Source organism: Neofelis nebulosa, chromosome 5 (assembly GCF_028018385.1).
Source record: "Neofelis nebulosa isolate mNeoNeb1 chromosome 5, mNeoNeb1.pri, whole genome shotgun sequence".
In the NCBI taxonomy this organism is placed as follows: domain Eukaryota; kingdom Metazoa; phylum Chordata; class Mammalia; order Carnivora; family Felidae; genus Neofelis; species Neofelis nebulosa.
This window is the reverse complement of record NC_080786.1, coordinates 78,285,444-78,311,517: the sequence shown is the minus strand read 5'-3', so window position 1 is coordinate 78,311,517 and position 26,074 is coordinate 78,285,444. Positions and strand designations below refer to the sequence as shown.

Genomic DNA, 26,074 nt, shown 5'->3' with positions numbered 1-26,074 from the left:
CTGATTGATATATATTCCTATATGTCTGTGTCCCCCCCACTAACCTGATCCCCTTAGGGCAGGAACAGCCTGTACTCATTGTCTTAGGACATGCTCAAAAGCATTCACATTGCTGGGCCTGGGTCTGCATTCAGAAGCAATGGAATGTGTTCCCCCAATGTACAATGATAGAAGAAAAAAGGTGGGTTTGTCTGTCAAGGGTTGATCAGGGAAACAGAACCACCATGAGTATTATGGTACAAGGGTTTTATCTCAGGGATTAGACCTTACACCCTAGCAGGAGAGACTAGGGAAATGAACACCCAGGGAAAAGAAGCTGGAGGATGAGAGAAAAGTCACTGATGAGGCTTCCTCAGGCTCTGCGCTGTTGGACAAATCAGAGCTCTTAGAGAAAATCTGGATGAGCGCCTCCAGCCGCAGAGGGCCTGTGAAGGGGAGTCCGTGAAGAAATCTGGAGAAGGCCGTTGCTCTGCTGGCCTGATATGGCTGAAGGTCAACCTGTTCAGTGGTGGGAAGAGAGTTACAGGCAAAGCAGGAGGAGGGGAGGGGCAGGGAGGAGGAGGATGGCTGGAGCCCTGCAGCGCCCCTGTGTCCTCACTCATGGACACTCATGACGCCTGATCATGGCGTCAGACAGACAGCTGTGGTTCACTCCACCTTCATCACACGCCCATTGCTCTTTTGAGCAATTCTAACCTAGAACCATATAAGGAAGGGGTTTCTCGGCAGCATATTTCCTGCGTAGCCGAGTTGACACGGTACTAAACCACCCAGCTCGTCAATAGTCCCTCCCTAAAAAGCTGGCACTTGCATTTTTCCCCAAGGGCTGCTATTTCATCCATTCCCCCCCCCGCCCCCCAAACATTCAACTTTACTGATAATATTGTTCACCTCCATGTCCCCACTACCCTAGCTACCAAATATCAGTTAATAGTTGTGGTCTGTTTAGAGTAATAACCATTTTTAAAAACTGTTCATGTAGGTGCCTTTCAGACAAAGATGGCCCATGCTAAACGCCTGGCAAGTTCCTTAAGGAAAAACCATGTGATGGGCATAAAGCTGAACACAGTCCGTGGTTGAGGAGTCTTATAAATGTAAGAATGAAAGCAAGAAGGTATGACTCATTCTGGAAGGAGAGCAAAGCCATAAATACTAGAATAAAAATTCCTCACTGTCAATGCTGGGAAGTTCTGCCAGTTAACCCTATGCTTCCATTTAGTGAGAATCCTAAGTGTCAGAGACTTGAAGTCAAAACACAAAGGAAGTTACCGATTGATACTTTTTGTATGGCCACTTGGTCTCTAACATTTCTGCAACAAACAAAAACCCTCAGCTAGATCCCTCCCTGAACCCCCCACCCCCACCCCTGAAACACTATCTTGGGCAAGTTACACTCAGTTTCAGTGACCACACTGCTTCTACGCTTGACTGCCACACCTTCTCCATATCTCCCATTAGGCATTACACGTATGCCCAGCTACTTACTAATAGTTCCGCCTGGTGTTTATAGGCATATCACAGATATAGGACCCAAGCCCTTAATCTACGGCGTGGGCTGCTTTTCCTTCAGGGCTTCCAAACTTTTCCTTTGTGTCATTCAAGTCTACGCTTAAGTCTCTTTTCTTTAGAAAACCCCATCCTACTCACCCAGTCAAACCTTCTCCCAACTGTACGTTCTCTAACTCTGCTACATTTCCCTTATTTGCCATCTCTCCCGCTAGAAAGTAAGGCTCATGAGGACATGCACTGCTATTGTTCTAGGACCTAGAGCAAAGCAACATAGCAGGCATTTGACATTTTTGAACAATAAAATCAATCAATCAATCAAACACTAACAAGTAGTTATTTGAAATAAAGACACAAAATCTTAACAGATAGTCCCAGATGCTCTGAAGGGAAAAATAGTGGGGGGGTGTTGTGTTTAAAGACAAAATGAACGTGGGGGCTGGTGAATAGGACTGTCAGAGAAAAGTCTCTCTGAAATTATAACTAAGACTTAAAGCATGGGAAGGCAGCTGCCTTGCTTAGAGCGGGGGAAACTCATGAAATCAAAAGGGACTAGGAAGTATAAAGGATCTAACGTGTGAAAGAGTGTGTTCAATTCTGAGAATTGTTGGAAGACCTTTGTCACTAGAGCACTGTGAATGAAGAAGGGAGTGGCTTGAGATATGAGAGGTGGTTACAGGCGTTCTTGGAGACAACGATATGGGGTTTTAGTATTATTTTTTGTAAACTGAAACCGGCGTAAAGTTTTAAGTGTGGGAGCGGCAGGATCTTGTTTTTTTTTTTTTAATTTAGTTTTATTTTTTGATTAAATTTTTATTTCTTTAATATTTTTACTTTTTAAATTTTTTTTTTAGCTTTTTAAACTATTTATTTTTGAGACAGAGAGAGACAGAGCAGGAGCAGGGGAGGGACTGAGAGAGAGGGAGACACAGAATCCGAAGCAGGCTCCAGGTTCTGAGCTGTCAGCACAGAGCCCGACACGGGGCTCGAACCCACGAAACCATGAGATCATGACCTGAACCGAAGTCAGACGCTTAACCGACTGAGCCACCCAGGCGCCCCAATTTATTTTATTAAATTTTTAAATTTTAATTCCAGGATAGTTAGGATACAGTGTTATATTAGTTTCAGGTGATTCAACAATTCTACACCTTAGTGTTCATCATAAGTGTACCTATTTCATCGATTTTTTAGAAGTTTATTTATTTATTTTGAAAGAGAGAGAGAGTGCACACGCTTGAGCCGGGGGGGGGGGGGGGCCGGCGGGGGGCGTGCAGAGAGGGAGACAGAATCCCAAGCAGGCTCCACACGGTCAGCGCTGAAATCATGGATTTCACAAACCATGAAATCATGACCTGAGCCGAAATCAAGAGTCAGACGCTCAACTGACTGAGCCACCCAGGCACCCCTTGATTTCATATCTTTATTCAGCGATTGAAATATCTTAAATTATGTGCCTTTTGGGTCAGTCCATTTCTTTGTGAGTTACTGGAAACCACAGACCAGTTCCCCATTTCCTTACTTCCCTCAGTGACATTACCATCCCCTTAGGCATGCTAGACTGGAAAACTTTTTGTCATTTTTAGTTATTCTTGTCCTTCATTCTTCATACTTAGTAAGTAATTTGTCAGTTTTTGAGATGCCACTTATACCCATCTTGAACTGTCTGTTCTTATTGTGACAATCCTAGTGTATATAATACTTACAGTCATCTATCAGTCCGTCCATCCATCCATCCATCCCTTGTAGGTTTCATAACCCTCCTGTTTTCAAAAAGATTTAAAAGACTTAATAAAGTAGAACAATGTAAAGCTGGATAATTAAGATTAAAAAGAGAACAGAGAGGGCCTAAATCAATTGTCCTTACCATTGGATGCATTACAATCAATGGAAAACTTATGAAAAATGGTGATACTCAGGAGATTTGGGCTTATATTGTCTAGAGCTCCCCAGGTGATTCTAACATGAAGCCGAGGTTCAGAACCTGGGGAATCTGACATGAAAGACTAGATATTACCAGGCACCTGATATGAGTCGATTACAACTTTGGCATCCTGGCTATGGCTGCAAAGGTAGAAAGGGATGTATGCTGTGTTCAACACCCCTCATTGTCTGACAAAACATTTTCCCCCATAGGGAAGCTCTAAAAATAATATATTGTGTATGCCCTAGTAATGCAATAATAGTTACCCTTTATTTTTATAGTAATCTCTGTACCCAACGTGGGTTTCGAACTCACAACCCTGAGATCAAGAGCAGCGGGCTCTGCCGACTGAGCCAGCCAGGTGCCCCTGAGAGCTGCCCATTATTGAGTGCTTGCCAAGTGCTGAGCATTATGCCAATTAAAGGAATGAGCTGCTTTAAGTCTCACCACACATCTATGATGTGAGGGTATTATTAACATCATATTTCAGATAAGGAAACTGGGGTCTTGAGAAATTGAATACATTGCAGCTTTTGGACTTAGGCCGTCTAACTGCGTGACTCTGATCCTTAACCGCTTTGCATACTGTCTCCCATGTGAATACACTGGGCAATCCCTCCAGTTAAACTTTTGCAAAAGACAGAATGGTGCTCAAATGGAGATTCTTGGAAAATGAAGGCTGAAGGAAAATAACCTAACAGAAGGTGTTGACATACTATTTTGCTTTTGGAGGGACTTACTCCAGGGAAAGACACCGGGACTTTTCAAAGGGTGGGTTGGTATCATGTCTACTGGATCCTCTCACGTTTCCTCGCAGGGGCCTTGGGGAGGTCTGGCCTTCCCCACGAGGCGAGGGCACAGAGCAGCAGCACAGGGGCTGGAGCATGTGTGCAGGACATCCTGGGATGAGACCAGCCAGCCTTAAGTCTTTTGGAACGAGGCTGAGCAGGAAATGGGCGATGGCGTAAAAAGCCAACAAGGGCATCCTGCCTGAGCTGCTAGGCCTAGACAACGTGCGGAAGGTGGACTGGGCAAGAGGAAGTTCCCACGCCAAAGAGCATGTGGTTCCAGAGCCGAAGTCAAAAACGTGGGTGTGCCTTTGGCTCAGGAGTGGGAGGAAGGCGCAGAAATTTCAAAAAGCGTAAAAGGTCGGTGCTGGGTCACAGGAAACTCATGAATATTTTATCTTTAAAAATGTCCAAAGTGGACCTACTTGATGTTGCTGAGTAAAGTGAGAACTGTAGGCGTTACGTGACAGCCCCGAGTGGTCATTCTTGCATTACGGCATGGCAGACTAGAGATGGCTGGGGGACTGCCTTGAGTCCAGCTGGTCTCGCTCTGATCTGTGCACTCCAGAATCTTCCCAATAATGGGTCTTAAACACTCTTCGGCCCATCTCAGCTCAAGAGATGTAAAAGGCACTCCATGGCTGACCTCGCTGAAACTCCCACCCGGGCTTCATTTTCTCTGTCCACGTTGGCCTCTCCACCTCCGCACGGCTTCCTATCACATTAGTCAAGCTCCTGCCTTGCTCCCCAAGTTATCGTGGCTTGGATTAAATGTCTGTTCTATGTGCGTTAGTCTTGACTGCCCAATGTGATTGTACGCTCTCTGAGGGAAAGGATTTGTCTTTTAAAACTTCTCTTCTTGGGACCTCATGATAAACATGTGGAAAACGGCCAAGGCCTGCCACCTGACTCCAAACAGCACCTGCCACAGTGAAGTAGTTAAAAAGGGGTTTGGAATTGAGATAGTGATCATCTTGGAATCAGTAGGTATCTTCGTGTGGTTTTTTATAATGACAATGTTGATAATAAGGCCTCCTGATAACATGGTGTAGCACAGTTCAAAAGCTCTGAGTTTGAATGCCAGTTCCGTCACATATTGACTGTGTGACCCTGGGCAGGGCACTGAGAGCTACAGTTTCCTCCTTGTGAAAGAAAGGTGATCACGGGGACCTCAGAGTGGTCATGAGGATTAAGTCACACCAAAAGGAAATGGTCTAGCACAGTAAATGGCTGTAACAGGCATTCGATCCATTCAGTACAGAAAATTTAAAATCTCTATTGCTTTTTAAAAAGATGTTTATTTTGAGAGAGAGAGAGCATGCGCACATGAGTGGGGGAGGGGCAGGAAAGGGAGGGGAGAGAGAGGGAATCCCAAGCAGGCTCCTCAACGTCAGTACAGAGCCCAATGCAGGGCTCGATCCCACAAACCACGAGATCGTGACCCGAGCCAAAATCAAGAGTCAGACGCGTAACCGACTGAGCCACCCAGGTGCCCCTTTATCACTTTTTATTCTACTGGCTTCCCATTTTCTCCTTTCCTCAGACCAAAATGATAATTTTACCTTTCTTCAAAAGGTGTTTGAAATTAGGTATTTTCTGATAAGAAGTTGGTAGCATATTAACAAAAGATTTTTCTTTCTTTTTTGATAATTATCTGGATCATAAAAACCAATAATAAAATGAAATTACCTTTAGGTTTAGGCTGGGAATCAGGAGGAGGAGGAAGGGAAGGCTGAGAGAGAGTCCTCAGATTGCTGGTAGAAACCTGACCCGCTAACCCTGTACTGAGCACCCATCAGGAGGTCTTGGTTAGCAAAGCCTCACTTAAAGGATTCCTGCCCCGGTTAGCAAGGACGCTCTAGAGTTGGGCTATGAGTTTCCATGGCAGAGCCGTAGCACTGGCTCTCCCACCCACTGGGCTTTGCTGAGGACAAAAGAAGACCACCAGGAACGAGAGCATCAAGACTGAACTTTATTTCACCCAGCAACAGAACAGTAAAATGGCATTCTTCTCTGTAAATTGTATCCCATCTTCTTGTCCTTCCACGCAGGGCTGGTGATAGGGGTTGTTGGGGCTACTGGGCCAGGCGTGAAGGTTCTGCCCACTGGTCAAGAGACCTCACTCCCAGCTGCTGGCTCGGCCCCTGCCTCCCGAGGTCGGCCCATGTATTCGCAGGGCCTTAGATGCCTCTGTAAGTATAGTAAAACTCTGTTAATCTGCTATCATTCGGTAAAAGAAAGGTGAAGCCACCAGTTGACAAGACGAGACTTTTTCCTGTCATCATCGGTTCTTTATTTAAAAGCACAGATGATATTTGAAATGAAATAAGAACTCGGAGGCTCAAATGCATCCAATGAATCGAAGTAGCAGGGACACATTCATCCGCAGTAAGCGCAGCCGTTTAAACCCCTATCTTGTCTCCCTAGGCAAAGGCATAGCAAGGCTTAGAAAATAAATGCCTCCTCGTGGTATAAGGCACTTGGAGACAATCACATTGATCATACTGTTCTCCTCTGCAAAAATCAGTACCTTCAATGTCACAGCAAAAAGATGATCTGATCATAAAGGGAGGCCAGAGAGGAATTTCCTCATAAAATTTCTGAATGAAATTTGCATCACATCTTATGATATTCCCTTGTCAATGATTAAAAAAAGGTTTTCCTTGGCAAGCCTGCCTCTATATTCCTTCTTCTGCTTTCCATCCTTATCATTAAACTCAGAGCTGCTGGGGCGCCTGGGTGGCGCAGTCGGTTAAGCGTCCGACTTCGGCCAGGTCACGATCTCGCGGTCCGTGAGTTCGAGCCCCGCGTCAGGCTCTGGGCCGATGGCTCGGAGCCTGGAGCCTGTTTCCGATTCTGTGTCTCCCTCTCTCTCTGCCCCTCCCCCGTTCATGCTCTGTCTCTCTCTGTCCCAAAAATAAAAAAAAAATAAAAAAAATAAAAAAAAATAAAATAAACTCAGAGCTGCTAACAACTAAGGATTACTCGATGTGGTCTGGACAACAAATAAACAGGCAGAAAACTCCTATTTGAAAGCCTTGTTGCAAAGGCTCCTTAATGACTAAACGGAGATTATGGGCTTACAGGAAACACTGTCACCCAGAAAGAGACTTATCAGGACAGCTTTTTCATGTGGGAGTAATGTAACTAGCCCTTTTGGAAACAGAAAGTCAGTTCATCTACTTCCGCCCTATCCTCTCTTTGGCCACGCTGGCTTTCTTTCTTGTCCCTCTTTATAACCTCTGGAGGTTTTATTATTTTTATTTTTTTCCCATTAAGAAATTCAGCATTCAGTCTCTTGACTTCCCTTATTTGCACTTGTGCTCAGGGATCAGATGCCACACTTTATTCAGAATGTCACGAATCTTTGTATGAAAATCGATGGCATGCATTTTAAGGTACACACTCGTCATCAGAAAAGCAAATTGCCACAGGCCATAAGGCACATCAGTTTGTCCATTTTCTGTGCTAGTTAAGAAAACTTCTGAGGAAGTCCCAGAGAGGATTTAGGGTTCTGCACACAGTTTTATGTCATCCAGAGATTGACGGTGTCCCCACTGGGAGTCTCACCCCTTCTTTCTAGGCTGTTCTGAAGCTTCATGGCTCTCAGTGCATTGTATCAAGATATTTAGACAGTGGAGGGAAGGAATGCTGACATGCTAAAGAAAGACTCATGGCTGCATAAATTAATACAAAGCATCAGAGAGATCAAAATCATGAAATTCTTTGATTTCCACAGTTGGATTCATTCCATTAACTGGCTTCCAGGGGCGTCCGGGACATTTGGGGGAGGTTTTTTCTGGAAAGTCAGGTATCAGGTTAAATGAAAGGCTATTTTTTTCTATCTGGATGTCAGGGATCCAATCATCATCAATCTCTGTGGGAGTTGGTGGTGTGTTAGACATCACAGCTGCAATGAGATCTGAGTCCTGAAAGTCAGGCAAGGTAACTGCTATACCTGGCTGGGCTAGGGGAGGGAGGGGTGTTGGCCCTTCTGTCTTCTCTTGTGTCTGTGCAGAAGAGGTAGTACTATCTTCAGAAGAACTTGCCAAATGCTCTATTCTCCAACCATTGTCCTTTTCATTGTCTTTTCTTTTATTTTTATATTTTCCATGGCCATGACCATGCTCATGGGTATGTCCATGGGCTAGGCCACGTCCCCTTTGATGTCCATGGCCAAGGCCATGTCTCCCTTGGTGTTCAAGATCATAGTCAAGTTCCTGTTGATGTCCATGACCAAGGCCATGTTGCTGTTGATGTCCATGGCCAAAGCCATGTTGCTTTTGATGTCCATGGGCAAAGCCATGTTGTTTTTGATGTCCATGGCCAAGGCCACGTCCCCTATTGTGCCTATGGCCTTGGTCATGCTCATGTTTATGGCCATGGCCAAAGCCATGTTTTATTTGCTTTCCATGACCCCAGCCATGCCCACGAGTGGGTCCTTGTTCTTTTCCTGAATCCTGCTCTTCATCTTGTACAGATGCCATGGAAGTGTGGGGTGGACTTACAGTTGTTCCTTCTTTTGTTTTCTCCACTTGTACTGATCGGAAAGGTGAAAAACCTGGAGGCCTTTTCATCAATGTGGTCTAAACAGGAAATATTAAGATGAATGCATTACTGTGAAAACCATACTATCAATGAAGACAGAAGGGACTGAATCTTGGCAATGCTATCTTGGTTTACAGTGGGGCAAGTCTACCAGACTTTAAACACTATATTAATATTGAAAAGAGGATGAAATGAATATTTTTTCCTCTTTTGATTGATTTTATAATTTGTGGGTATTGTGGGTAGATTAGATTAGATTGTGGGTATAATCTAAGCTGGAGAGTTTTTTCTTCATCTGGAAAAGTTGGGTGGTTGAACTACATGATCTCTAGCGTACCTTCTAAGTCTACGATTATATACACCACAACACATTATTTATTTATCGATACTGTTTCTTTTAGCACAATTACTGTCTTTATCCTAAAAGGTCCTATGTGGGCTTTTATGAGCTGAATATCTAGGGAGCGTATATCCACAATTACTTTGTTGGACTGAAACACATTAGGACATGTTCACAAGCTTGAAATGCAGTCTTTGTATAATGTTTGTGTTAGGCTATATACATACATACACATGGCAAAAACCTAAGTCAGAAAAAGAGTGAGAAGAGGCCGAATGCATTGAAGATACGGACTTGTGGGTTATTTCTACCTACAATTTCACTACCTGTGAGAATGTGATGATTGGAAGCAATGTCTGGCGGTGCAAAGAGCATGGTTTTGGGCGTCACACCAGTCAGACCCTACTAGTTATCAGCATGACAGTGAATAGCGTGGGTTCTTATTTGATCTAGATTTGAATCCAAGCATCGCTGGCTTCACTTCTCCCATCTGTAAATAGGATAATAATAGCACTTGCCTCATAGAGGTGTCAGGAGGAAAACATGTGTGAGGCTCTCACTACAGAGCCTGGGACAGAGATGCACTTCATACTGTTATTATTCACCTTAGGACCTCAGCATCTTTGTAATATTTAGTATCATAACATTGACAACGGGGAAAGTCTCACTTACCTCCCAGGGATCTTTTACAAATTAAAAAAACGATGCAAACCAGTGCTTCCCAAACTTGAACATGGGTATGAATCCTATAGCGATCACGTTAAATGCAGATTTTGAGTCAGTAGATGTGGAGTGGGGCTGAGATCTGCATTTCTCCAGAGCTCCTTGGACATTAGCAGTGGGCACTGGAGAGCTGTGCCTCGTCTCAGGCTCTCCTCGAAGGTACACAGCTTGTGTCAACTCTCCCAGCAGGGTGTGCACTTTGCCAAGAGAGTACGCACTGACAATGGGATGCTGACAATGCGTGACAAGTAGTTAAGAGGGCTGCTGCTCTCATTTCTAGCCATAAAGAGATCAGCACAGAAATGTGAGAGTTCTCCCCATTTTAAGAAGATAGTTTCCCAATTCACTTAAATAATGGTTTATTTCCAACCCCCAAATAGGACTTCAGAATGAGCAACATTGACCCAAGCTGACTGTAATGAGAATCATACCTCTCCCCGTGATTGACAGTGGACAGTAGGGTAAATTTTCTTCTCCCAAGGTATCACATAAACTTCAGCTTTACAGTCTAGAATTTTCTATCCATGAAACAGAAGTCAAAAGAGAGAACAGTGTTATTCATGAGATGCTTAAACAAGTATAACACATCAAAAAGGTTTCCAAGGAACAAGTATACAGTTGTGTTACTACTCACTCCAAATTTATTGGTATTGCAACTTTCTGTCAACTCTTCATTACTTTCCTTGGAGCACGTGGTTTCCCTGGCTGTGAACTCAATAGAAAATTTCTTTCCAGCCACCACCTGGAAGATTAGCACAAAGGAGGAGCCTGATTAATATTGTTTAATAAATCATATGTTTTTACCCTAAGGACTTTTAGGGAAGAATATTGCCATTTGAATTATATACTGACCAAATGAGAGTTGCACAGAAAAGTACAAATGTTTGACAACAAAACTTTCAATCTGTATGCATGTGAAAAATATTTGGCTAATGGCTAGTCTCATTTCCTTTTCTCAACATTTTTTATTTATTTTTGGGACAGAGAGAGACAGAGCATGCACGGGGGAGGGGCAGAGAGAGAGGGAGACACAGAATCGGAAACAGGCTCCAGGCTCCGAGCCATCAGCCCAGAGCCTGACGCGGGGCTCGAACTCACGGACCGCGAGATCGTGACCTGGCTGAAGTCGGACCTCATTTCCTTTTCTAATGGGGGGTGGAAGCAAACTGTAATTTCTATTTTTATATTTTTCTGAGCTTTATTGTTCAACTGCTGCAAAATTCATGAATGACTCAAGGGTGCAAGTTGTAATGGAATCTAAGAAAAGTAGGAAGAAAAACTTAAACATTTTCTTTGAAAATACTGAGAAATACTGAGTTAGTACCACCATAGAAATTATGGAATTAGAAAAATTATTTGCATTTTTGAGCTTCCTTCTCTTTCTTTTTGATATTAAGAATTTTTGTTTGTTTGTTTGTTTGTTTATTTATGTTGAGAGAGAGGCAGTGAGAGGGAGAGAGAGAGAATCCCAAGCAGGCTCCACGCTGTCAGTGTTGAGCCCAATGCAGGGCTTGAACCCACCAACCATGAGATCATGACCTGACCCAAAACCAAGAGACAGATGTTCAACCACCTGAGGCCACCCAGGCACCCCCAAGAATTTGTTTTAATCTCTATCAACAGCATTAGTCATTACACAATGCTGTCTTCCATTAAGCAATTTATGGCCCCAATTTTTTTTCAGTCTAGGAGAGGCACAATTTATTTACAAAATAAAATCATGTTTTTAAACCACTCTGACTTTAACCAAGTCCCAAGTGTGGCTTTTTAGGTCATTTTAAAATGTCATATCCTATACTTATTCTATCCTTGAAAAATACACGGCATAAAAATGTTTTTATTAGGTATTGAAAAGTTGGTGTGGTTTCTAGACCAAGGTATTTGGTATTTAATTCTAGTATTTAAGTGTGTGTGTGTGTGTGTGTGTGTGTGTGTGAGAGAGAGAGAGAGAGAGAGAGAGAGAGAGATTATGTAGCCATCAAGAGAATACATCATGCATATCTGTTGACCTGGAGGGATGACCCTTAGTGAAAAAAATGAAGTTATGGACTGATAGTACAATCCAATTTTTATAAAAGCAAACGTCAACAGCTTCCCTGTCTCCTTACACTTTGTAAAAACATGGGGAAAGCATGATGGGAGGCAGGTGAGGAAAGCAGAATTGTAGGAAGAACTAAAGCTCCTCCTCCCTCTTTCCTGCCATGGTCTTGCTGGGTAAGCATGGTTAAAATCTTAAGACGAATATAATATTTAACTTCTAAAACTCCAAGTGTATGTGTAAGTGGTGAAGAAGGTTCTAAGAGTGTTAGAGTCTATGCTTTGGTGGTCATTAATTTTCTTGCTCATTTCAGAGTATACTTTGATCCAATTTTTTAGCCTTAGGGTTGATCAGTGTGATGTTGCCTTAGAAAGCTGACAACATATAATGCAAACCACAGTTGTAGACCCAACTTTATTCAGGGTCCAGAGGGGAGGACCTTCTGTTTGAGGGCCTCAAGGTCACATCCATATTGCCATCATCATCAAGTATCATTCTTATCAGAAGTCTTCCTGCTTAAATCCATCCTGCCCAAGTTTTGCTCTTAAAGTGGAGAACGCTATATAGCAATATAAGTTCCATATGCATTTTAAAAATTAAATTAACAAGCTAGAAAGATATAAGTAAATATTCATCAGATCTCAGGATGAGGAAGGTCTTTCCTAGGTGAAAAGCAGAGGAAGGAAACCTAAAGGAAGGAAAAAAATGTCTAAATTTGATTATACAGAAATGAAAACTGATTCTCAAAAATCACAGTAAGCAAAGTAGCAAGGCAAACTGGGAAAAAATATGATGTAGGATCGATATAAAGCCCAGCGCCAAAACCAATGTGCAAAGGACGTGAATAGATATTTCAGAAAAGAAGTTAAAATGGTCATATGTCCTGGAAAAAAAACATTTACTTCATTAGTAACCAAGGGTATGCACCTTAAAAAAGCAATGCAACATCGTTTTTAATCTCCCATGTTGGCAAAGATGAAAACCAGCGATGATGCCTGGTGTTGGCCAGGTGTGGGGAACATGCAGCCTCAATTACTGCTGGTAGGAGTAGAATTCAAGACCATTAATCAGTGTCTAAATACCCAGTTGATGCGCATGTAAATTGGCAAAATTGCCAATGTTTTTGTAATTTGGCAATTTGATTCGTCTTAGACATATACATATCCCCTGACATTTCTAGGACTTTGTCAAAGGAGAAGTTCCTTAATGTGCACACACAGATCCTTGACGTATATTCGTTTGAGCAGAGGCAGGGAGGAACACTGATGGCAGCGGCAGCAGGGGTGAGGCAAAACAAACAGCATGTGACAGAAACCACAGCCATTCACATGTGAAAAATAGAGGATTTAAGAAGTTCTCAGTTTCTGAAATATGACACCAGCTTGAAATGGACATGCATTCAAACAGGACTAAACATGCAAAGCCAAGGCAAGACTAAAACCGTAAAATAAATCTCTAGCAACTTGGCAGGTTGGTCATTTGGAGGTTGGCTCTTAGCAACGTCATCTTTTTTTTTTTTTTTTTTTTTTTTTTTTTTTTTGGACAGAGAGAGACAGAGCATGAACGGGGGAGGGGCAGAGAGAGAGGGAGACACAGAATCGGAAACAGGCTCCAGGCTCCGAGCCATCAGCCCAGAGCCTGACGCGGGGCTCGAACTCACGGACCGCGAGATCGTGACCTGGCTGAAGTCGGACGCTTAACCGACTGCGCCACCCAGGCGCCCCTGCAACGTCATCTTAATGATAAACTGGGTTTTAGTAAATTGGCTGCTTCCATCAAGGCTGTACCTCGAAGATCTACGAGCAAATTCTTCTCTTTCAAGGCAAACAGCAACAAAGATTAATTTCTTACAAGTAAGTTTGAAATTTTCACAACATTCCCGATTGATCTGGCAAAAGAAGGGATGTGGGATCCCTTCAATTCACAGCATTACCTGGTGGTGTTCCCTGGCATCCTTGCATACATCTAGCGCATACACGCTAGAAGGTTGATGTGCTAATTTACAGAGAGAATTGTAACAACTAAGACGGCTATATATTCGCGCTTGGGAATTAGTGGTTCTCTCCCTGACAGCAGACCTCTGGCATGTAATAAAGGGCAGACGACGGTGCTACTACGACAACATTACGAATAAGGGACATTCACAGGGGAGCAGAGATGTAAATTGCAAAGGAAAGGTGACAAACAGGAGTAGCACAGATTGATATCTTCCCCAAGTGAATTCGGTGTGGGTCACGTGCCAGCGAGACCAGGGAGAGGGTAATGACATGGGGGCGGGGGGGGGGCAGGAATAAGTGCCTGAGTAGGAGACAGATCAAAGGGTCAGGTTTGAGTCACTTTAATACCATTCATTTAGGGGTTTTCTTCCGGTTATAAAAAAAAACTAAAACAGGAAATTAGAAGGATGGAAATAAATAGCCCATTGGGCTGTCGCCTAAAAACCACCACTGTGAATAGCGTGAGGCACCTGTTTCTTTTCAGCATTGTTTTCTGTACTTTAAAAAAAAATTTTTTTTAATGTTTATTTATTTTTGAGAGAGAGACAGAGACAGAGACAGAGACAGAGACAGAGACAGAGTGTGAGCAGGGGAGGAGCAGAGAGAGAGGGAGACACAGAATCCGAAGCAGGCTCCAGGCTCCGAGCTGTCAGCACAGAGCCTGATGCGGGGCTCAAACTCACAGACCGTGAGATCATGACCTGAGCCGAAGTCGGACGCATTATCAACTGAGCCACCCAGGCGCCCCTGTCTTCTGTACTTTTTCAAAGATGAATGTGTGTTCAGTTTTATGGCTTCTTGTTTTCCACTGCATATTTTAACACGGGTCATTGCCCACACGCCAAGAGCGCCTCAGAAAGATACTTTAAGCTGCTGCTTATTTGCTCCATTTGAAGGGTATGCCAGACATATTTCATCACCTCTGTATTATTGATCATTTTGACAGTTTACCTTTTCTTTTTGGCTTTTATTGTTAAAGCTGCAGCGAATATCATTGTACATAAAGACGACTTCTAGTTTCTAGTTCTAGAAATTCAATTACTAAGTCAAAAGTATGAGCTCGTTTTTAGTGATATTTCTTTCACCAGATTATAAAGATCATGTTGGCTTGCTGTAACAGTTTGGTTTTATTTTGATGACTTTTCTTTAGCTGGTATTTACAGAAGCCAGTTTTGAGGTCTACCATAGGACTCTGTTCATGAATACATTGGTCATAGGTTGCTGGAGTGGAAGGAATTTGGGATCTATTAATCCAGGCACTCGATTTTCAGATGGGAACACAAGGGCTGAGTGAGTCTGAGTGGCTGGCTGTGGGGTTGCTGAGGACATTGGTGGTGCTGTGGTAAAGCTGGGTCTCTTAACCCCTGGACCAGGACACTCCTTTGTCTCTATTGACAGGGCATGGAAAGAGAGATGAATCCCCAGAGGGTACATTTGTAGGAGGGAAGGGTCCCCCAGGTAGGGGAGAAATGACTTGGAGGTGAGAGGGTGAAGACAGCCTGGGCAGTGACAGATGATGGGGCTGAGCCCAAGGCACAAAGTGATGCCACAGTGAGAGATGAGTCCAGAAAGGCAAAGAATGACTCTTGCTTTTCCTAGCACTGAATTTTGTTAATTATAGAATAGTTGCTAGTATTTAGAGAGCGATTGAGAGTTTGAAAAGTGACTGACATATATGTTCTTATTTGATCTTCACCCCTATCGTTTACAGAGAGAAAATGGAGAAAATGTTCTAAGTGACTCTTCCAAGATCACTCACAAAGAATGCAGCGAGGTTGGGACTTGAAATTCAAATCTCCCAAATCCTGTTCACCGTGACACTGGTTCTCAATGCAGAGCCAAGGACAGTGGTAAAATTAGTAAGCCATTCACACATCGGCTATAAGATCACTATTTTTGTAGCATAATTTACAGACCTGTACTGTTGCACTTTTCACGTGGTCAATCTTGAAATAGAACGTTCCATTATTCTCTGCATTAAGCTTTGCAGTGGAATGATTCAGAGCCACCTCCAGCTCTGGGCTGTTGACAGGTATCTCTTTGGGACAGCCAGGGCAAATACTGGGAGGCGGTTCTATAAAATCCTCTCCTGAAAAAAATCAGCTTTTAAGTCAGCGTGTCACTGAAGGAGAAGTGTATCCTACTACCTCCCCTGCACATGACCTGCAGGGTCATTTACAGAGGATCACATGACAGCCCAAGGCCCAGGAGTGAGTGGGTGGAGGTTGTCTGTCTGACCTTCACCTTACTGCCTCTCCTCTTTTCCTCTTCTCAGAGCCAAGTGTGTTTAGGGGAAACATTCAGTCAGGAGACACTAGTGGCTCAATTGATATGCTGTACTTTTCCTAAGTTTTTGCATTTGTCATGGAAACTGCAAAAAGCAATGCTTAACTTAAAGGAAAGATTCTCTAGTGGGAAAAATGTAAGTCCTATTTTTCCGGGGAGCAGGCAGCTTCAGTCATGCTTCTCATCAGGAAATGTATACAACTATCTTCCGAGGGTGAGAAAAACTGACGCTTGACATAAGAAATAAGGACTTGGCCATAATCTTGCAGTATTTCCCTTTCCCTCCATTATAACATGTAGGGGAAAAAATCTTTAATTGAAAGGCTTATTTTTACTCTGAGTGGTCAAAAATGAGATGCAGCTTTCCCCATTTACAGCACCTGATTTTAGGGACATCTTGTACAAGGAAACTGGCTGGTGTTGTACCCAGAGGCCAGCAATTTCCCCTTTTGCCACCACATTCCCTCCCGGCTACTTCCAGAGCAGTCTCCCCTATGCCTACCGCCATACTGCTGGGCAGAGATGGGCTAAGTTGTTCTCAGTAAACCTGCTGGTCATATAGACTTTGTGGCAAATGACAGACACCAAAGCACGAGTTCTGTGAAAAGACCTAGCTAGTTGTCAGGGACCAACATGCAGCATAGAGCACTAGCACGCATCAGCTCCTACCTGGATAGAGTTCACACTTCTGCGACAAAGAAGCAATTCTTAGCTGCAGATCCACGTGTGCATGATCTGTACATTCACCGATATCCTGGTTTTTAAAAAGGACATAGGTACATAAAGTAAACACATGTTTAAGAAGCTTTAAATAAACAACTAGTATACTAAAAATAGTATATTGACTTTACAAATCATCACATAGAGAACCAAAAGGAAACACAGTCTGATCGCAAAGGGAGAATAAAAAACAATTAGTTAACAGCATCAACAATGAACAGTAGACACAAACCCACAGAAACATGAAACGAGATGATAAGAATACCTAGTATAGAAATAATAACCATATAAATGAACGGATAAAATTTTCTTTTAGAAAGGCAAATGTTTTTAGATTAAGTTAAAAACAAAATTAATGTATTGCATCTTCAAGTATAATTTCTGATCATAAAAAAAGAAAGGTTAAATATAATGAATGAGCAAAGCTATAGGAGGCAAGTATGACAAAAAAAGGAGCTAAAATATAATTAATATTGGAAAAAGTAAAATTCAAGGTAACAAAAAACCTCACAAATGTAGTAAAAAAGATTATTTTATTTTTGTAAAAGATACAGTCTAGAAGCATGGGATCAAGATACATAAAGCAGAAAATGTATAGGAATAGAAATGGATAAAAATCATTGTGGTGGGAAAATTTAATGTACAAGTATAAACCTAAGACAGGCCAAATGGAATAAATAAATAAATAAGGTCACAGAAGACTTGAGTAACATAATAAAGATTTATTTAAATCATAATTTCATACAATACACATGATTTAAAGTGACACTTTCATAAGTATGATGCAAAATTTTTAATCGCTTCCATTCTAGGTCACAAAAACGGCTCAATAAATTTAGCAAATCAAAAACAATACAGGCCATGTTCTTTGGCCTCAGCACCAAAAAGAAAAAAAAAAAAAAAAACTCCCTGAAAATTAATGACGTAAATTGAAACAAATAAACAACTTGGAAATATAAACACATTTGCCTAAATAGGCAGGGTTCCTTGGATAAGGAAAAAAGTGAGAGACGAAAGAAGAAAAATGAGAATTCCACATCATATTGCCAGAGCACCATTTAGAATTACCTTGTGGCTTTATATGCTTTTGTAATTTAAAAAGGGAGAAGAGGGGCGCTTGGGTGGCTCAGTCGGTTAAACGTCCGACTTCGGCTCAGGTCATGATCTCGCGGTTCGTGAGTTCAAGCCCCGCATCGGGCTCTGTGCTGACAGCTCAGAGCCTGGAGCCTGTTTCCGACTCTGTGTCTCCCTCTCTCTCTCTGACCCTCCCCCATTCATGCTCTGTCTCTCTCTGTCTCAAAAATAAATACATGTTTAAAAAAAAAAAGGGAGAAGAGAAACAAACAAAACAACTCCAAATGTAGGTGTTTCTCTCAAAAAATTCAAAAAGGAAACAATAATAAATAGGCTCAAGGAAAATAAGAAGGAGAAAACAAGATAAAGCCAGATTATAAACTTTTCAAAACTGATAAGTTAGGAAACAGAAAGCACTAGCATTAAAAAATAAATCCAGGGGCACCTAAGTGGCTCAGTTAAGCATCTGACTCTTGATTTTGGCTCAGGTCATGACCTCATGATTTGTGAGACTGAGCCCACATAGGGCTCCCTGCTGATAACTAGGAAGCTGCTTAGGATTCTCTCTCTCCCTCTCTCTCTCTCTCTGTCACTCCCTGCTCACTTGCTTGCTCTCTTTCCCTCTGTCTCTCAAAATAAATAAATAAACATTTAAAAAAAAATCCAAAAGATCACTCTTGAGGTAAGGAAAAAAATCAAATGTATATGAAAGGCAACATAGCAAAGTATACAGAGGAGTATAAAAATATAAGAGAATATTATAAACAAGTATATGACCATTTAAATCCCAAAGAAATAGATACTTTCCTCAAAAACTATAAATAACCAATATTGACTTAAAAACAAGAAGAAAACTTGAATAGACCAATGACTGGAGAAGAAGGAGAGAATGCTATTCCTAGTCTAAACTTCCATTCTACTTTCCACCTCCAAATAACAGAGATGTTTTATGGATGAATAATTTCAAAAATTAAGGTATATATATTCCCATGTTATATAAACTGTCTCTGAATACAGAAAATAGTGGCAGAGGTGCTTGGCTGGCTCAGTTGGTGGAGCAGATGAATTTTGATCTCAGGGTCATGGGTTCAAGCCCCACAATGGGCATAGAGATTACTAGAATAACATAAATCAACTTAAAAAAAAAAAAAGAAAATAGTGGCAAACTATTTTCATTCTGTAAAACTGTAATCAAGATATTAAAACCTAAAAAAATAGAACACACATACAAACACACACCCAGAAACTGTTAAGCCACTTTCATTTGTAAATATAGATGTAGAATTTCTAAACTAGAAATAGGATCCAGAAGCATATTTAAATAATAATTAACACTAAACACATAGTGAGTTCAGTTTAAGAATCTAAAGATCGCTGTTAGGAAAGCTGTCAAAACAACATAACAGATTAAAATTAGAAAAATTTAATATCATATTTTAACATCTATTCTAAAGCTAAATTCAATACCAATTCCTTATTTAAAACCAAACCAAAACAGAACAAAACTCTTTAAAGAACAGGAATGTAAGGATGCTTCCTTAACATGACAACGAATGTCTGCCTGGAACCCACAGCAAAATAATGACAAAATTCTAGAGGCTTTTCAAATAAAATCAGGCCTAAAACATGACAGTGTGTAATCACCATTGTTTCAAAAATTATCTCTGGCTATTTGGGTCAATTCATTGAGATATAGAACAAAAAAATAAGCATCAGAAAGAAGAAAATAAAGGTATTTTTTGCATAAGATATTATTGTATGCCTGGATGAAAAGAATCAATGAGAAGCTGTTAGAGCTAATAAGAATTCAGTGAAGTTGCTGAATATAAGAAAAATAAATAAAAATTGATACAGTTGTATATATAATAACTTATTTAAAAGAGAAACAATACAAACATAAGGATTTAATTCCTAATAGCAATAACCAGCAACAAAAAACAAAATGAATCTAGGATTATCATTAGTGAGAAATATTCTAGATATATATACAGACAAAAAAAATCACTAAAAATTGTCCATGTCCCCTACAAAAAAGGGAAATATACTAAGTTATCTTTGGATATTTGGGAATGTGTGATTCAGTGGTATTTGTTTCTATGTTTCTGCATTTTCTTAAAGTTTTCTATATATGTATATTTCCAATAAAGGAACATATATATAATGTCATATTTTTTAAAGATACAGCGAACACCACATTTACGATATCTTTTTTTTTTTAATTATTATTTTTTAACGTTTATTTATTTTTGAGACAGAGAGAGACAGAGCGTGAACGGGGGAGGGTCAGAGAGAGGGAGACACAGAATCGGAAGCAGGCTCCAGGCTCTGAGCTGTCAGCACGGAGCCGGACGCGGGGCTTGAACTCATGGACCGTGAGATCATGACCTGAGCTGAAGTCGGCCGCTTAACCGACTGAGCCACCCAGGCGCCCCCACATTTACGATATCTTAATTTTGGATGGGGTGAGGAAGCTGGAAGTAGCCCAAAGGTTCTCAATTCTATCGGCATATTTAGTTTACATGAGAAGATTTTAGATCATTCTGATTCCAGGGACACACCCAGGCCAATTACATCAGAACGTCTGGGGGAATGGCCTGGGAATAGGCATTTTTTAAAGCTAGCTGAGTGATTCTAATATGCAGCATGGCCTGAGAACTACTTATGAAACCTCTTATGTGGTGCTTTTCAAGCCTTAGTATGCAAACAAATCACCTGAGGATCTTGTTAATATGCAGATTCTGATTTAGAAGGCATGGGGGTGGTTGAGATTCTACTTTTCTAACAGCTTCCCTGGTGATGCTGATGCTGCTGGTCATTGTAACACACTTTGAACAGCAAGGCCTTAAACTATACCAATGTGGGCAGAACACTTCATTTCTTTTTCTTTTTTTTTTTTAATTTATTTTCGGGACAGAGACAGAGCATTAACAGGGGAGGGGCAGAGAGAGAGGGAGACACAGAATCGGAAACAGGCTCCAGGCTCCGAGCCATCAGCCCAGAGCCTGACGCGGGGCTCGAACTCACGGACCGCGAGATCGTGACCTGGCTGAAGTCGGACGCTTAACCGACTGCGCCACCCAGGCGCCCCCAGAACACTTCATTTCTATTCCATGCCCTTAAGCTATACTAACACCTCTGTGAGACAGGTGTTGTTCTTCACTCTTTTAAAATTTTTATTTTAATGTTTGTTTTTGAGAGAGAGAGAAAGAGAGTGCAATGAGGGAGGGGCAGAGAGAGAGAGAGAGTGAGAGAAAGAGAGAGTGACAGAATCTGAATCAGGCTCCAGGCTCGAGCTGTCAGCACAGAACCTGACTTGGGGCTTGAACCCACAAACTGCAAGATTATGACCTGAGCCAAAGTTGGACGCTTAACCAACTGTGTTCTTCACGCTTTTATAAATGAGGAAGTGGAGGCCCAGAGAGGCTGAACCAAAAATCTGATTGGCTTTGTGGCTCCAACTGGCCTTTGAGTGTCTCTCTGTGTTGCAAATAGAAAACTAAATTGAGGCCTCACAAATAGAAAGATTAAAGCTAGAAAGGATGTAGGCTTATGTAACCTCAAGCCGTTAACTAAATGTAAAAGCAGGAGGTGTTAATGGATGCTTGAACGTCAGACTTGAATCAAACTGGCAAAGTTAAATAGTAGTGAGAACATATCTTTTTAGAAGATTCCTCTCTCTTTTTACTGTTTTTTTTTTATTATGGTAAAATAGATACAGTGTAAAATTTGCTATTTTAACCATTTAAAAATGTACAATTCAGGGGTGCCTGGGTGGCTCAGTCGGTTGAGCGTCCAACTTCGGCCTAGGTCATGATCCTGCGTTTTGTGCGTTCAAGCCTCGTGTCGGGCTCTGTGCTGACAGCTCAGAGCCTGGAGCCTGCTTCGGGTTCTGTGTCTCCCGCTCTCTCTGCCCCTCCCCTACTCACGCTCCGTGTCTCTCTGTCTCTCAATAATAAATCAACGTTAAAAAAAATTTTTTTTAATGTACAATTCAGTGGCATTAATTGCATTCAGTCGTGTGCTGCCATCACCACTGTTTCCAAAAATTTTCATCACCTCAATAAACAATTATTAAACAATAAATCCCCATTCTCCCTCCTCCAGCCTCTGATAAGCTCTAATCTACTTTTTGTCTCTATGAATGTGCTTATGCTAGGTATTTCATATAAGTGGAATCATACATTTGTCCTTTTGTGTCTAGCTTATTTCACTTAGCATGATTTCAAGGTTCATCCACATTGTAGCATGTATCAGATCTTCTTTCCTTTCTATGGCTAAACATTTTCCATTGTCTTATCCATAGATGACATTTCGTTTACCCATTCATCTGTTGATGGACCTTTGGGTTATTTCCACCTTTTGGCTATTGGGAATAATGCTACAATGAATATTGACATCCAACTAACTGTTTGAGTCCCCGTTTTCAATTCTTTTGGGGTATACGCCTAGGCGTGCAGCTGCTGGGTCATATGGTAACTCTATGTTTTTCTTTTCGAGGGACTGCTAAACTGTTTTCCGCAGTGGCTGCATCATTTTGCATTCCCAGCAGGAATATGCGAAAGTTCTAATTTCTCCACAGCTGCCTCATTACTTGCTATTTTCCAATGATTAAAAATTATAACCATCCTCTGGATCTGAAGTGGCATCTCACTGTGGTTTGTAGTCACATTCTTCTGATGGTGCTTATTGGCCATTTATAGTTTTTTTTTAGAGAAATATCTTTAAAAAATTTTTTTAATGTTTATTTATATTTGAGAGAGACAGAGACAGAATGCGAGTGGGTTAGGGGCAGAGAGAGAGGAAGACACAGAATCCGAAGCAGGCTCCAGCCTCCAAACTGTCAGCACAGAGCCCGACGTGGGGCTCAAACCCACGAACTGTGAAATCGTGACCTGAGCCGAAGTCAGACACTCAATCGACTGAGCCACCCAGGCGCCCCGAGTAATATCTTTTTAATCCCTTTGCCTGTTTTTAAATTGGGTTGTCTTTTTGTTGTTACATTGTAGAGGTTTTTAATATAGTCTTCATCCTAACCCCTTATCAGATAAGTGATTTGCAAATTTTTTCTCCCACTCTGGGAATTTTCCAATTATGAAATTAGTATATGCTTCAACAGAAACATTGAGAAGGACTGAAGAGTTCCAAAAAGTATGAAGAATCAGAAAAAAACACCTATATTCCCACCTGAAGGTTAATGATATTTTATATTTTGGCATATTTGTTTCTCATCACTATTGATACTTATGTTTCCTTTACACGTTTGAATGAATCTGTCTATATAGTTCTTTACCTTATTTTTTTTACTTAACATATTATAGCCATTTCACTAAGTCACTAAAAACTTGAAACAGAATCTTAATGGCCACACATACTCTACTATATGGATATACTACTATAATTTATTTAACCATTCCCTACTGCTGAAGATATGTTACTTCCAATGTTTTTCTATTAATAATAAGGCTGAAATTAACACCTTGCTGTCTGGATTCCTCATTTTCCTCCCATAGTTTAGAAGCCTAAAAGTCAAGTTACTGGATTTAAGTCATCCATTGCTTAAAGCAGTCTTTGGCTAAAATGCCAATATCCTTGGGGAGGTCTTCATGCCTTAGCTATCTCTTTTTTTTAATATATATATATATATATATATATACACATACATATATATGTGTGTATATATATATATGTGTATATATATATGTGTGTGTATATATATATGTGTATATATATATATGTGTATATATATACGTGTGTGTATATATATATATATATATATATATATATATATTTAACGTTTATTTTTGAGACAGAGAGAGACAGAGCATGAACGGGGGAGGGGCAGAGACACAGAATCGGAAGCAGACTTAGCTATCTCAACATGTGCTAATGACGATTACCTTGAGATGATCTCTTTTAACATAATTTTGGTTCAGACCAAAAGATATCATCCCAGAAAGGGTCCGTAAGGGATGGAGACTCGGGATGTGTTTGTTAGAGATCAGAGCAGGGGAGAAAGGGTGAGAAAACAAGCAGAGACAAGTTGAAAATGAGGGACTGTTCTGGGTAGAGCTTGGAGTCAGGACATTGAGCACATGGGGAAGAAAAGAAGATAGGAAAGTGAAGGCGTGAAAAGACAAACTTGATCATGGCATTATTTTGTCTCAGGCTCTTCCTACTCCCTGCTTATATCTGTAAGGGCTATTGCTAGATGTGCAGATTCTCTGACCGGGTAGGTAAGGCAGCCTGACCATGCTGAGAGCTTCAGAATCCCCAAGGGAATGTGAACCGGTGAATGTCACCTAACATTTTAGTGACTGAGTCTTCCCACACAGCTGAGACTTTCCACGCTTGGAAATACTGGACACAAAATGCTAAGAACTTTATAATTAGATTTTTGCCTACTTACACCATTCAAAAGGGACTTGCAGTCTGGAGTTAAGAATAGAAAATGTTCCTTGGAGCAATTCGTCTGCACAATTGAGTAAGTAATTTCATAATTCCATCCAGCCACCACCTGAAACAGTTTTGGACTGAATATTTAAAGGGCACTTTAAACATCACTCACAGTGTTATGACGAGTGTAGGCTCTGCCTGGCTCAAAAATATGAACGATGATTATTACCAGGCAGAAGGCATTTCTGAATAAATATTGAGCGCTTTATGACTCTCACTCCCTCCCCATGTGCACGCACGCACATATGCACACGCACGCACCACACTCCTACACATCAAACAACCAAATGCAATCTACACGCAGAGGTACCGTATTTCCTTAAGTAAGACCTAGCAGTATTTCCTCAGCTAGGCGGCAGGAAGAAAGTCTTCCACTGAATTTGTGAAATATGCATAATGCTGTTCTAGATGGATGAAGAAAACTCTGGAACTTGGGTGACTTTGACCAGTAGGTCCTCAGGTTCCCAGACTGCCAGGCAATGAGATTTCTCCTGCTTTATCTGGGCCCCGTTGCACCCTGATAGCTGGCTATGGACATAACTGAGCAAAACACATGTATTGCATGAAAGCAAATTGGAAGGTCGATTAAAAGCAGGGAATGTTACCGACCAAAGTGAGTCCTTCGTAATTAGAGGCTGAAATGCAAGGGAGCCAGTCGACCGTCACTAAAGGCTTAACGAATGGAGGCAACGAAAAGACCAGAGTTACAAGTATTTACTTTTTTTCCTGATGGTACGGAACCTATGATTTAGAGGGTACCCAGAAAGCTGGGCCATCTTTTTAGATACAATTTAATTTTTGGAGCCAAGTATGCCTCATGGTAGTGAGGTATTAATAAGGTTTTCTTAAGACCCTAAGGACAGAATGGCTTTTCCACTGCACTGTCTCTACAAAGAACATGTAATACTGACTACCGTGCGGAATGAAAAATTAAAGAACAAACCTGTCTGTGGGCCCTCTTGACTTCTCTAAGAGCAAAGAGGTGGGAACGACCAGTGTGGTTGTTAAAATGTTGAATGGCGTGTCTGAGAACGGGCTCCAGGTCAAGGCTCGCAGTCGATATGGGGTGCACACAGCCAAGGCAGTCATACTGGCTTGTCACCACAGGACCCTCGGCTTGACAAAGAGCAGGCAAAAGGGCAGCATTAATGACTGAAACCTTCGTTCACATATGCTTCCCTAAATAAGATAACTTAGAAGGCCCTGGTAAACTTTCCAGTAAATCCTAGTATACATTAAAGAAAGAGAAGGCGAGGGGCGCCTGGGTGGCTTAGTTGGTTAAGCAACTGGTTTTCGATTTCAGCTCAGGTCACGATCTCACGGTTCATAGGACTGAGCCTTACGTTGGGCTCTGTGCTGGCAGCAGAGGTCCTGTTTGGTATTCTTTCTCTCTGCCCTTCCTCTGCTCTCTCTTCCTCTCTCTCTCTCAAAATAAATAAATAAAGTTAAAAAAAAAAGTGAGGGGCGCCTGGGTGGCTCAGTCAGTTAAGCATCTGACTTTGGCTCAGGTCATGATCTTACAGTTCGTGGGTTCAAGACCCGGGTCGGGCTCTGTGCTGACAGCTCAGAGCCTAGAGCCTGCTTCAGATTCTGTGTCTCCGTCTCTCTCTGTTCCTCCCTCACTCATGCTCTGCCTCTCTCTGTCTCTCAAAAATAAATAAATAAATAAATAAATGT

General features: G+C 41.5%; 1 protein-coding gene across 2 annotated transcripts in view; it reads right to left on the bottom strand.

Moving 5' to 3' along the window:
* Positions 1 to 6,177: 6,177 nt before the first annotated feature.
* Positions 6,178 to 26,074, bottom strand: part of KNG1 (kininogen 1) — a 30,068-nt gene continuing 10,171 nt past the window's right edge. The window contains exons 4-11 of one of the 2 annotated variants that reach the window (XM_058730785.1): positions 25,341 to 25,513; positions 24,351 to 24,458; positions 16,820 to 16,904; positions 15,781 to 15,953; positions 10,464 to 10,571; positions 10,261 to 10,347; positions 8,727 to 8,804; positions 6,178 to 6,408 (exon numbers count right to left, since the gene is read on the bottom strand). In XM_058730785.1, the coding sequence (XP_058586768.1) occupies positions 6,328 to 6,408; positions 8,727 to 8,804; positions 10,261 to 10,347; positions 10,464 to 10,571; positions 15,781 to 15,953; positions 16,820 to 16,904; positions 24,351 to 24,458; positions 25,341 to 25,513 (893 nt within the window). In that variant the 3' untranslated portion in view covers positions 6,178 to 6,327. The remainder of the gene's footprint in view (positions 6,409 to 8,726; positions 8,805 to 10,260; positions 10,348 to 10,463; positions 10,572 to 15,780; positions 15,954 to 16,819; positions 16,905 to 24,350; positions 24,459 to 25,340; positions 25,514 to 26,074) is intronic. The other variant, XM_058730786.1, reaches the window with a different exon arrangement.